The sequence below is a fragment of the Pan troglodytes genome, chromosome 7 (genome assembly GCF_028858775.2).
Source record: "Pan troglodytes isolate AG18354 chromosome 7, NHGRI_mPanTro3-v2.0_pri, whole genome shotgun sequence".
Classification (NCBI taxonomy): domain Eukaryota; kingdom Metazoa; phylum Chordata; class Mammalia; order Primates; family Hominidae; genus Pan; species Pan troglodytes.
This window is the reverse complement of record NC_072405.2, coordinates 37370893-37384914: the sequence shown is the minus strand read 5'-3', so window position 1 is coordinate 37384914 and position 14022 is coordinate 37370893. Positions and strand designations below refer to the sequence as shown.

General features: G+C 36.4%; 1 protein-coding gene across 50 annotated transcripts in view; it reads right to left on the bottom strand.

Moving 5' to 3' along the window:
* HMBOX1 (homeobox containing 1) overlaps positions 1-14022 on the bottom strand; it is a 166146-nt gene that overhangs the window by 31387 nt on the left and 120737 nt on the right. For all 50 annotated transcript variants that reach the window (XM_009455119.5, XM_054657318.2, XM_009455124.5 and 47 more), the window contains one exon: positions 5749-5902. In XM_009455119.5, coding sequence (XP_009453394.1) covers positions 5749-5902 — 154 coding nt within the window. The remainder of the gene's footprint in view (positions 1-5748; positions 5903-14022) is intronic.

Below are 14022 nucleotides of genomic sequence, written 5' to 3'. Positions count from 1 at the left end.
CTGTATAGTAATTAAATTCCTATTCAAATGTAAGCTATTACTGCCTTAAGATTTATGAAGACAGATATTATAACTTAAATATATTTTACATTTTATTTTACATTTATTTCCCCCTGATTATATGCATGTAGTATGTGTTAAAATACATACTTGATTGATTTCTTGTCCATTATCCACACTCCTACCGCTATTATCTAACAGACCAATCTAATCAGATACATCTCCTACATAAGGCCCGAATGCCAACGCTTACGGTATAATTAAGCACGGTGCTTGTTTAATTATAGAATGCACAGTATAACCAAGTTCTGAATAATCAAAGTAAGAATGCTCCTAACATTATAATGCCTTTTCTCAGATTCTCTAACTCATGAACTCCTATCCCTCATCTGAATGCACCCAAAATGTTACCACTTTGGTGTAGTTTTCCTCTTTTCTCTACGTGCTCCTTTTGTCATAATAGCATTCACTTCTCAGTTCCATAATTACTTACATATTAGCTCCCTCCCTGCTGCCACACATTTGTGAGGGAGTTACATTTCAGGGTAACCAAATTGTTGATGAGGGAAAGTTCTTTACAGAAGAATTCCAGCTGATTAATGTACAAGAAATAAATTTCAATACAACAACTTGTGACTCCTTATGGAAAAATGACTGGGAAACAATCGTCGATAGATAACAAAACAGTGATTCTCAGTCCAGCCTACACTTCAGAATCACTTGGAAACTTTTCAAAATATATCTCTGCCTAGGCTCTACACCCAGAGATTAAGATTCAGTCCATCAGGGGTGAAGCCCCCTGATAGTTTTAAAAGCTCCTCGGGTGATCCTAATATGCATCCAGATTTAAGAATCAATGCTCTAAAACTATTAGGTAGATGGTTAATAGGGGATTTTTTAATAAGTGAATCAAGAAGGTGACACTGAATTCACTGATCAATCTTATGGTTACTAAAATTGGGGCTGTAGCGGTGGGTCACGCCTATAATCCCAGCACTGTAGGAGACTGAGGCAGGTGGATCTCTTGAGCCCAGGAGTTCAATACCAGCCTAGGCAACATGGCAAAACTCTGTCTCTACAAAAATATAAAAATTAGCCAGGCATGGTGGCACATGCCTGTAGTCCCAGCTACTCAGGAAGCTGAGATGGGAGAAAGACCTGAGCCCAGGAGGTTGAGGCTGCGGTGAGCCATGATCATGCCACTGAACTCCAGCCTGGGCAACAGAGCAAGACCCTGTCTCAAAAAGGGAAGGGAGCTGATAAACATGTTCTAAAATTGACTGAGGTTATGGTTGCATAATTCTGTGAATATACTAAAAAGCATTAAATTGTACACTTTAAATAGATGAATTGTATCTCATGAAGGCTGTTTTTTTTTAAATCAAGATAAATTTCCATCTCTATGCAAACATACAGAAGACTACAGTGTTTTATTTAAATCTTTTGATTTTATATTTCTCTTTTCCTTTGCACTGACAATCTTGGTTCCTAATAACTCTAATATGACTATTTGTTTTATCTGTACCTACATCTATATCTATACCTATCTAGCTATGTAAATATAAATAGTACCTGAATAGCAGTATCTATAATACCAAATTTAGTAGAAACAGTGTAAGATTTTTTTGGTGTTTCTTTTTATTCTTAAGCTGTTTCCCACTTGGGAAGTATAGGAAATCACTGTGTTATAAACACATTTGAGATAATTCTTGGGTGTTTAAGGCACTATTTTGATATACAGGTTTCATTTTAGTTATTTTTTAAAGGTCACCTCCCCCCCTCCCCCCCATTTTTTCCCTGATTTTAAATTTTGATATATAATTATGTAATTTAGTTACAGGTCAAAACAAAGTATTTTCCGAGAAATCTAGCTTCTACCTCTCTTCTAAGTTGTTTCTCTTTTATTGATAACCATTTATTTTATGGTTTATTCCTCCATTTTAAAATAAGTTATAAGCAAATACATAAATGACAGCTTTGTATTATATACAGTTGATTCTGCCTTGTTTTAAACTTAATGTTATATCCTGGAGATCACTGTATACAGAGTTTTTTGTTCTTTAGCTGCATAGTACTCCACTACATGGGTTTCAACATCCAATACATGGATGTGCTATAATTTATTGACATAGTTACTACAAATAGACATTTAGGTCATCTTCCGTATTTTGAAATTAGTAAAAACAGTGCTGTTATCTTTTCATATTTTTGCCAGTATATCTTTAAGATTCTTCTTTTTCTTCTTGAGATAGGGTCTTTCTCTGTCACCCAGACTGAAGTGCAGTAGTGTGATCATAGCTCACTGCAGCTTCAAACTCCTGGGCTCAAGCAATCCTCCTGCCTCAGCCTCCCGAGTGGCTGGGACTACAGGCATGCCCTACCACGCCTTGCTAATTTTTTGTATTTTTTATAGAGATGGGGTCTCACTATGTTGCCTAGGCTAGTCTCAAACTCCTGGCCTCAAGTGGTTCTTTCACCTCAGCCCTCCCAAAAGGTTGGGATTTACAGGTGTGACCCACTGGCCCTAAGATAATTTTCTAGAAGTAGGAACGTCAAGTCAAAGGGTAAACTCATAGGTAATTTTCCTTGATATTGCCGAATTCCCTTCCATTAAGTTGTTTCATTTTGCATTTCTACAAGTAACGTATGAGAGTGTCTGTTTCTCTATAGCCCAATCAATATAAAACGTTGCCAAACTTTTGGATTTTTGTCAATGTAATAAGTGAAGAATAGTATCTCAATGTAGTTTTAATTTGAATTTCTCTTACTATCAATTAGATTGAGCATTTTTTTTTTTTTTTGAGATGGAGTCTCGCTCTGTCACCCAGGCTCGAGTGCGGTGGCACGATCTCGGCTCACTGCAAGCTCTGCCTCCTGGGTTCATGCCATTCTCCTGCCTCAGCCTCCCGAGTAGCTGGGACTACAGGTGCCCGCCACCACGACCGGCTAATTTTTTTTTTCTTCTATTTTTCGTAGAGACAGGGTTTCACTGTGTTAGCCAGGATGCTCTCGATCTCCTGGCCTCGTGATCCGCCCGCCTCAGCCTCCCAAAGTGCTGGGATTACAGACATGAGCCACCGCGCCTGGCCGATTGAGCATATTTTCATATGTTCAAGGACCACTTGCATTTTTTCTCCTATCTTTAGCCCAATAAAGATAGAGTTATTGGTCTTTTAAGAGCTCTTTATTAGGGATAATAAAAGTTGCAATTTTTTTTTCCAATTTGTCTTTTACTTTGCTCAGCTTTTACTCCCTCCAAAGTTTTTCTTTTAATTTATGTAATCATATTTATCAATCTTTTCCTTTATTGTTTTTAGATTTTGGGTCACGGTTAGGAAATATTTTTCCCATTGCCAGGATATGAAGGGACCACTCATGTTTTCTTCTATTATTTATATGGATTCACTTCTTTGACTCATTTGAAATTTATCTTGATGTATGAAGAATGGAATAATTTTTTACTTTTTTAAAATTTCATTTTAATTTTTGAGATACGATCTTACTATGTTGCCCAGGTTGGGGTGCAGTGGTGCAATCATAGCTCACTGTAACCTCAAACTCCTGGGCTCAAGCAATCCTCTCACGTCAGCCTCCTGAGTAGCTAGGAATGCAGGTGTATGCCACCACGCCCAGATATTTTTTGAATTTTTTGTAGAGATAGGGTTTTGCTATGTTGCCCAGGCTGGTCTCAAACTCTTGGCCTCAAGTGATCCTTCTGCCTTGGCCTCCCAAAGCTGAAATTATAGGTGTGAACCACCATGTCCAGCCTTACTTTTATCTTATACCAACATTTGAGTAAGGCTTACTTTGCTGGTTTTACAGTCTATGCATATGTATTTATTTACCCATGCAGTCAAGGAAAAAAATATGCGTCATACTAAGGATAGGAATTTTATATGTCATTTTGGATAACAAAAAGTTCCATTTTTACAGAACAAAAATCATACTGTGTGACCTTCTGTACTATTAAGTATTTTGAAAGGCTTTCTGTGCTTCTGCAACTATTGGCATAAACCACATCCTCTTTCTAGTTGTGCCAGGTAACATAAAATTAAGCCAAAGATAACCAACTCCTGGATTAGATAAAGCCATTTATTAATTAAAATTAATGTTAAAAAACATAAATTAAGACTAAATAGGAGTCATAGGGTAAATGCTCAATATGTTTTTAATTAAAATTCCGTGTGATTCTGTGACTAATTCTTGCTGCCAAGGAAAATAAGAATCCCTAAGTCTCTGAGGTTCAACTCTGAAAGTACATTAGGAATATCACCTATTGATATTAATGTCATCAATTTTTAACTTAATTCTTTCTCATGATGACATTTTGTGATAAATACATACTGGTATTTTCATGAAAAAAACTAACTGGCTAAGTCACTAGCACAATTAGAACTTAGCACCAGGTAGAAACTAATACCTAAAGGAAAATGTACAATGTTGCAATTTAAGTTAGACATTATTTTAATTCTCATCTGCTGTGTGCCAAGTTCTAAAGAAATTTTCAAAAAGAATAAAAATTTCTAGATGAGAAAAGCAGAGCAGATTGTAAATGTCAGGTCTCCAGGACAATAATGTCTCATTCTTTCACTTTAATGACTCAAGCATATAAGGATTCATTATTCAATAAATGGCTTCTGCTCTTATCTATAATAAAGAGAGCAAGGAAAGGAATAGATGACAACATCAGTGGATAACCTATAGTCTCATTTTGGATACTGGATCTCACCTTCACCTTAAGCAAACCTATTAATTTCAACTATATCACATGAACAAAAACATCTGAATTTCGGCATTTTAAATCTCCCTCTCTTTCAGGTAGTGAAGTTCATGAGCTGGGAAATAATCAGAGAGTAGCAGGATGAGAGATGGCAAAAGTCTTAGATGACATATTGGCTATCAAAAAATTTCATTTTAGACATGAAGTTACAGCTGAGAGTTTGTGACCTAAACAAAGTTAGTTGGGTATAGGTCTTCTGACTCTGAGTCCAGTGCTCTGTCCAATATACCAATTCTACTAGTCAGGTCAGATAAGAAAAATGTACAGCTGTAACATTATTACCTAATTGCATATAAACAAAATTCCATTGAAACAAAATTCTGTAAACATCACTTACAAGTAGATGACTAAAAAGATAATTCTACTATAGGATCTATGCTAAATATGCCAAACATTTCACAATCATAACTAATTTATACCATTTCAGATAGGAAAATTGAAGCTACGGTCAAATTCAGGTTAAAAAAAAAACCACTGAGTGCCTACTATGGATCAGGTACTGGTGATAGAATGAGAGGATAAATTACTAAACAAAGTCAAAAATAAGTATTTTTAACCTTTGGGACAAAGCTTACTTAGACCATACTCCTTATTAAAGGAAAGTTAAATCTCAGTAGTCTCCTATACAATTATTCAATATTTTTGATGAAAAGAAGACTTCAAAGAGTTTTTCCAAAATATAATACAAAGATCTGAATTCAAAAAATATTTATTCCAACATTTCTTAAATTACTGGGGACACTATTATAAGTAAAATAAATTGACAGATGCTAACTCCAGCTTTATGAATTCTCAATGCTAAGATCACCTTATTTCTATAATACAGCATTTATGATATTCTAAAGTACTTTTAGAGATAGAACCAAGATACCAAGTTACTTGTTTGAAATGAAAACTGTCCCAGTCTATCCAGAGTTGATGTCTTCCCTAAGTTTGGGAGATCATTCGTAGAAAAAGGAGACACATACCTTTCCATAACAGCCAGGCACTCCTTTCTCCAGGTAAATCGACTCCCTCGTCGCAGTCGGAAAGTACCAGATGTGGCAGAGACTGGGGGAGGCGTTTGTCTCCATTCAGGGTCCTCTATTGGAATGGGGGCTGGTCTCATACTTAGTGTAGCGCCTGAAATAAACAAGACACTTTTAGCAAATATCTTGCAGTTTATTTAAAACAATATGACATCTACTTCCTATGGGACTAGGGAAGTATGGTCTTTGGCTTAGTGACAACTTAATCAATGTATCTTTCTCTGAAAAATTTCTTTTGAAATTCCTGCTTGATAGTTATACTCTTTTTGAACAGTATACCTCAGATGTTCAGAATCTTTTACTAACCATTCAAATAAGTTATAAGCTTAAGGAATTTATGCAGGTAGGAGACAAACTTAAAATAACCCTAATTCTTGTAAACTCTTTTCTTTTTTAAAGAGTGAAATACAGCATGAAAGAAAATAAGATGATATTTGATATGCTTTTTGTCTACTAACTAAATCAGGTCTCCATAGGTCTACCTGTTGATGCTATACTAGATTCTGTTACCTCCTGAACATAATAAAATTTCAATGAAAAATATCTATAATTGAGACATTTTACTAATTCAGATTACTCTTTTCTCAAATAGCTTTAACTGCCAATGATGCATTTATTCATTCATTCACTATTTAACAAATCCCTTTCAAGTGGCTTGCTCTAGGCTAGAAGCTAAGAATAAAACCAGGAAAGCAACATTGTCTGTGACCTCCATGAACTTATTTCATAGACTTTCAATGTAACTTGGTATGCTTTCATAGAGTTCAGTCCCTGGCTACCCCACTCTTCTTTCACTCCTTACACTGTTAAATTCATCTTCCCAAAACATAATTATGATCATATCGGTCTTCTAATCAAAAACCTTCAAAAAATTCTCTCTGCCTGTAGTTTAATTCAAACGCTTAACACAGGTCTAGAAAGACATGTTAGAACATGTAGGTTTATGCAATATTAATAAATATGTTAATTCTATATTAATGAATATTAATATTTGTTTCTTCCTAATAGAATTAATACTCTCTTTATTGTACCTTGCAAATAATACCATGGATAGCATTTCTACTTCAAGACTTACAGATCTATTGTAGATCCCCTTCTTAATAGCTACATCTTTAGATGTATTCTCTTACACAGATGTCCAAAATGTTAATCAATCCTGATTTTGCTTTTCAAACCTATTGTCCTGCAGTCTTTCCCATCTCAGTAAATAGATACCCTCTTCAAACCACTCAGCTCAAAATTCTCAAATTAATCTTTCACTTCTCTAATTATCCCACATATACATAACTAATTCATAGGCAAGTTCATTTTATCTTCAAAATATTTCCAGTATCAGATCAATTTTTATTCCTTGCACTGCTACTACTTTTAGAACACGTCAGCATCATCTTTCACAATCATGGTTTCCTGGGACAAGTTTCAAAGACGGCTCCTCACAGTAAGTCATACCTCTGGCTAATCATGCCCTTGAATCTGGGCCAGTCCTGTGACAGGTTGTTGAGCAAGAAAATCTAAACAATTCAAGGCTAGGTTATAAGATGCTTTGAAATTTCTGCCTAGGTCTCCTAAAATGCTGGCTCTGGGGGAAACCAGAGGCCATATAAGAAGTCTGACTAACCTGAGACTATGATGTTGTAAGGAAGCCCAGGATAGCCATGTGGAGAGGCTACATGGAGTGAAAGATGCTCTGACAGTCCCCAGGGTCTTCTGCCAACTCCACCCAGGTGCCAGCATTTGAGAGAAAATGCCATCTTGGACACTGTAGCCACAGCAAATGCCACATGGAGAAGTGCAGAAACCAGGTGATAGACAGAAACAAGGCCTCAGACATTCAGTCCCAGCACAGGAATGTGGACATCAACCTCCAAGGTCCCTAAGGATCCCTGCCTCCTGGTCTGCACACCTCCGTGTAGTCCCTTCCCACACTGCACCATGATTAGGCTGTGCGACCAACAGCATGTGGCAGTGATGGTATGTCACTTCCAGGATCAGAATACAGAAGACACTGTGACATCTGTCTTGGATGCTTTCTCTCTTATTCACTCAAGGGAAAACTAGCTGCCGTGTGAGGACACTCAGGCAGTGGATGGTGAGGCCCATGTTGTGAGGAACTGATGTCTCTGACCAACAGGCAGTGAGGACCTGGGACCTGTCCACATCCACATGAGTGAGTTTCCAAGTGGACCATCCAGTCCCAATGACTGCAGCCCAGGCTGACAGCTGGACAGCAACCTCTACAGAACTCTGAGCCAGAAACAACCAGCTAAGCCACTCCTGGATTCCTGATCTATGAAAACTATGAGATAATAAATGCTGTTTGTGTTAAGCTGCTAAATTGTGGATAATTTATTGTATAAGAATAGATAACTAATAAAAATTATCACAATCATCCTCAGTTGTTTATTTCCCTTTATCCCCCAATACACTATTATTAATTATTCAAATGTATAAATTTGGCAGCAAAAAATTTCCCTTTAATATAGAGACTTCACTACTAATAAGAATGAGCATCTTTTCCTGTTTATTGACCATTTATATCTTTTCTTGTGAATTTCTATCTGTTGTTCCTTTTTTAGGGGGTTATTCTTCTTATGGGTGCAGAGAAATCATAGCAATTGCTAGTCATACAGAATGCAATTTTTTTCTGGTCTGTCATTTGTTTTTTATAGTGTGCTTTGTGATCTTAATTTTAACACAGTCAAATTTGTCAGTCTTTTGTATTATGGCCAATGGGCTTGAATATCACTCAGAGTATCTTTATATCTTTCATTTTGTGTTTCAGCCTTTAATATGTATGTGATTTCTTATAGCATGTGATGGAAAGTAAATATTTAACTACTTAACATTTCTGCTTAAACAAGTAAGTTTGTCATCATATAATGCTTTAGAGATTTACAGCCCACCCTAAAACAGAGTTGGCAAATTATACCCACTGCCTATTTTTGTAAATAAAGTTTTATTGAAACATGCTCATGTTCATTCATTTACAGATTGTCTATGGCTATGAATGCACTGGAGCAGAAGAGCTGAGTAGCTATGATAGAGATCATATAACCTGCAAAACCTAAAATATTTACTGTCTGGCCCTTTATATGAAGTTTGCCAACCCTTGGTTTAAAAACGTTTCTGCTCTACCCAACATGAAACTCTAAACTGAAACCCTTCTTTAAACAATTTAAAAGGGTTTCATTCTGCCAAAATAAACTGAGAATTCAGTCTGGGCCTAATTGAAAGTTAACTAAGTTTAGACATAAGCAGGAATTTGGGGGCTGGAGGGTTTCACAGTCTTATAGTGCTTTTCTGAAAACAATTAGGGATTACAGCACAGCAAGAGCTCTGGAATCTACCTAATTAAAATTATATAAATGTTATTCTACAGCAAGGGTGAAAAGGACTAAAACAGAGCCAACCGGTTATCATGGCTGATCAAGATAAAGGTAGAAATAAGACTCAGTAAGGGAATACAACCTCTTGTCCAGGGGCTGACCCTTGTAAAGAAAGAAAGAGCTTCAGGATGGAGGGTGGGCAATAGGTCAGTGAATTCCAGGTAGTAGGCCACATCCATAATTGCGGCATGCTCCTTAGTAAGCAGAGTGGTAAATGGGTACAAATAGAACACAGAACAGAAAGAATCCTAACCAAGAGGTTGAAGGAAATAAGCCAACTAATAATAATGGTTCTTTCTTGGTATTGGGGTTTATTATTAATATTATGCTTCTTTGTAATATTCAGTATTGTCAAGACAGTCTCAAGAACTGAAGGAAATTCAGATGAAATAAAACTGGGCAGGAAGGAAAAGGAAGAGGGGAGAAGAAAAAAGGAGAAAAAGAAGACAGAAAAGTAAGTAGTGGCCTGGTTATTTTGAAAGAAATCAAGGCCGGGCGCGGTGGCTCATGCCTGTAATCCCAGCACTTTAGGAGGCTGAGGCGGGCGGAACACCTGAGGTCAGGAGTCTGAGACCAGCCTGACCAACATGGTAAAACCCTGTCTGTACTAAAAATACAAAAATTTGCTGGGTGTGGTGGCACACGCCTGTAATCCCAGCTACTCAGGAGGCCGAGGCAGGAGAATCGCTTGAACCCAGGAGGCAGAGGTTGCAGTGAGCCAAGATCGTGCCACTGCACTCCAGCCTGGGCGACAGAGTGATACTCCATCTCGGGGTGGGGGAAAAAAAAGAAATCAAGACAGTTTACACACAGAAGGTGAAAAATGAATAATCTTAAATTCATCAAAATACGTACTTTAAAACATAATGTTACATTACTTTTCAGATTTTTTTCTGGCTCCTTTTTCTTTTTCAATGTAGCGGTAGTTAAAAACAGCACAAAAAAGTACTCTGGAAACACTCTATTAATAACAGATTTGTTCTGGAAACCTTAGTTCATCTTGCTTTGGTTGAAATGGATGAAAAGCAAGAGCGAGTTCAAAATTACTGACTCTAACAGAAAAACACAAAGACACTAGAATGCAGGAACAATGTATATAAGCCTTTAAACTCCTCTGAAGTAAAATACAGGAATTCTGGGTTGGCTAAGGTCCTAACAGGAAAAGTGTGTTGTCTATTTCCTTACAGAAATCTTTTTTCCCCCCATCTAAGTTTCCATTAAAACAAAATTTTGCACCTTCACCTAGCAAATCTAAACCCATGAGGGAAAAAAAAAACCCAAAACTCTTTTTATAACTTGTTAAGACATATAAAAATTTTGGTAAGTGTTCTCTTTACATATATCATAATGTCCTTGCTGATCAGGGTTAGCTCTGGGTGAGGGACTATAAGCACATCATTACTACGCCATCCATAGGAACTAACCTCTCCAAAAGTAATTTCACATCTTCCCCCATGTCACACACATGTTTCCCTGAGATCTAACACTCTGCAAGTGAAGGACTGGACGTTTCTTCTGATGACATTTATCTCATGTATTTGCTGCATAACCCTCTTGGCAAATTTTATTTAATTGTTTAGAAGCATGCAGAATATGCACCACATGCCAAGAGGAACTCAGCAAACCCTGTCTGCTATAGTAATGTTTAAATTAGACAAGGGAAAAAGACTGTGAACTTAATTTGATTAAATAAAGGGACTTTTGATGTCAACCATGCTGAATTTAGCACTCACTTTTTTAAAAAAAATAGGTATTTTCTTGTAAGTGTTTTCATAAGAAACAAGATAAAATGTATTTGATTAGTTTCCATCAGCCTATTTTATTAATATGCCTTGGCAGGCTTTCATTTATGCTGGTAAATTCTGATGATGAGTCTGTTATCAGAGAACTACATCAATCGGGTTATCAGTAAAATTAACCTAAATATCCATTCTATTATTTTTCTTGATGAGTCCACTTAAAGAGAAACTTACAAAAAACCAAAAGCCATATCCAACTGGATCCAGACTGAAGAGGTTGAAAAAAAGAACTTCCGCTGGGTGCGGTGGCTCATGCCTATAATCCCAGCACTTTGGGAAGCCGAGGTGGGTGGATCACGAGGTCAGGAGTTCAAGACCAGCCTGGCCAACATGGTGAAACCCCATCTCTACTAAAAACACAAAAATCAGCTGGGCGTGGCGGCACGTGCCTGTAATCCCATCTACTCCTGAGGCTGAGGCAGGAGAATTGCTTGAACCCAAAAGGCAGAAGTTGCAGTGAGCCAAGATTGCGCCACTGCACTGCAGCCTGGTGGCAGAGCTAGACTCTGTCTCAACAACAACAAAAGGACTTCACTCAAAGTATACAAAGAGAAATGCTCCAACGCCCAGGAATAGAGTCATAGAATATACAAACATTTTTGTTTTCTAAATGCTTAAATTTACAGAAGAAAAAAGAAAAAGTAGTTTTTCGTTTTGTGACTTTTCTTAATTTTGCATTTTCTTCTCAGAATATATGTAAAGGGATCACACTATTTACATTTACCCTAATGAGCTATCTTTCCTAGACAGAAAAAAAAATTATGAAATAAAAGAATTACTTGATAAAAATCACTGACAACTTATTTTCTACCTGCTTCTCAAAAGCAGGTCTGGACTATATAAACCTAAGTTTTTCTTCCTTTTCTTTCTTTCTTTTTAATCTTACAAGGCAGATTGATTTCTTTTGGTCTCTCTCCCCCTTCCTATTACACTTTATTTTTCAAATATATAATACAAGTACATAGTATGAAATTTAGAAAGACACATTAGGCTGTGTAGTTAACTCCTTACCCCTGTACTCCCAGTCACTCAGTTCCCCTCCACAGAGCTATTCTTCCCAGTTCCTAACACAGCTTTTCAGAGATTTCTATGCTTAGGTAAGCATATACATGTGTATGTGTGTGTGTTCCCCCACATAAATATGCCCTTGATACTGTTATGTACCTTTTTTACTTATGAATTCCATATCACCTCATATAAATTTAATTCATATAAAGCTGCCTTCAAAAAGTAGTTATATGGCTCCATAAGATTCCATTGTACAGATGTGCCATTAATTTATTTAACCAGTTCTCAACTGAGGGACATCTGGGTGGATTCTAATCAGGTCTGAAATGACTTGCAATGAAGGATCTGCTGTCCTATAAGCTAACATAATTTTAGTTCATCTTAACCAAACATAATAGTAGCTCCAAATTCTTTAGCTAAAATCAAAGGTTATTTTAGTCAACAAAACAAAATCACTTTTATCAAGAAAGAATTCTATGTGATATTTGCCTTTATAATAAAGGTCAAAATGCAAAGAAAAAGACAAACAAATTTCAATTGCTAATACCCAATTGCTGTTAACGCAACAACAACTACCAAATGGCAATTACGAACTTACCCTCTTATCTCTAGCTACCTTTAAATTATGTCCCACAGAAAAACTTGACTTGACTGAGAAAACCAGTAGTTAGGATTTGGTTTTTAAACAAAAAATAGAAAGTACTTTTTAAAAGGTGACAATAATGCAATCTTACTGAAAAACAAATGCATATAATTAGAGGAACATCTTAAAAGGAGGCACTATGTACTTAAAGAAATCAGCTCCTAATTATCAGCTAGATGAATGCTGCTGGTTTCAATTCCCTAGTTCTACCTTCCTCTAATTTCCCAATACTGGTTTCAAGATAAACTAAAATAGGAAATTAAGACTAAAAGCTAAAATAAATAACAATAATTTTAAAAAAAACCCAGCTTTGGAAGAACACTATCAGCCCAGTGCTAAAGCTGGACTCCTGTAGTTAGTATTCCACAACTGGCTATCAGATCAGCTGCAACAATGCCATTGTGGCCCTAGAGCTGCACCTTAGTCGTCCTTCCTATTTCTAGTTCAGGGCTGGACTAGAGCCCAGCCCCGAAACTCCAGTGCGGGAATTTGGCCTTACCAGTTGATTATCCCATTTTGCAATCCCCATCAGAATAACAGATTCAATCAAGAATCATCAACGAATGCTAAGGTCATCGGTGAAAGCTGTTGCAGGAAAGGATATTCATCCAGGGGCAAAGTGTCACCCTAAAGATTATTCACAAACTGCAAAGAAAAGATCTGGTGGTCACCATTTTAACAAAACCATCAAACTTGGCATATGAATAGTGCTACAACCTCCTAATGCTGACAGGCCTCTTAATATGCGGCAATATTAGGTAAACACTACCTACAAAGTATTTTTCTCCAGTGTTTTATTGCAAAAATTTTCAAACATACAATAGTGAAAGAATTTTTTAAGTGAAAACCATACTCATACCACATATTTTACTTTATCACATAGCTATCCATTTCCCTAAATATAATTCCATTTTATTTTCCGATGCATTTCAAAATAAATTGCTGCCATTAGTACGTGCCTCCCTAAATAATCTATGAAGTAATCTTGCCTAAAATATTCAGCATGAATCCTGACTTCAGATTTTAATTCTAACTTCCAGCTTACAGAAATACAGAAGATAAAGAAATTAGATATTTGATAATAAAAGTAAATAGAAAAATCCAGCATGTGGGACATTCTGTCAAATTACATGGCTTAAGAAGTTCATGTCATTTTAAAAAAAAAGTTTGGGTGACTAGATTTAAGAGATATCCCAATTTTCCAACCTAAAAGAGATACTAAAGAAAGAGCTACAAAACACATTCTTCTAATAGCTAGAGAAATGTGACTCAGACTGGATATAAAATGATAATATGAAATTATTATTAATTTTCTTAGGTATAATAATGAGGACTGTGGTAATACAGATTATCTTTATTCTTAGGAGATGAATGCTGA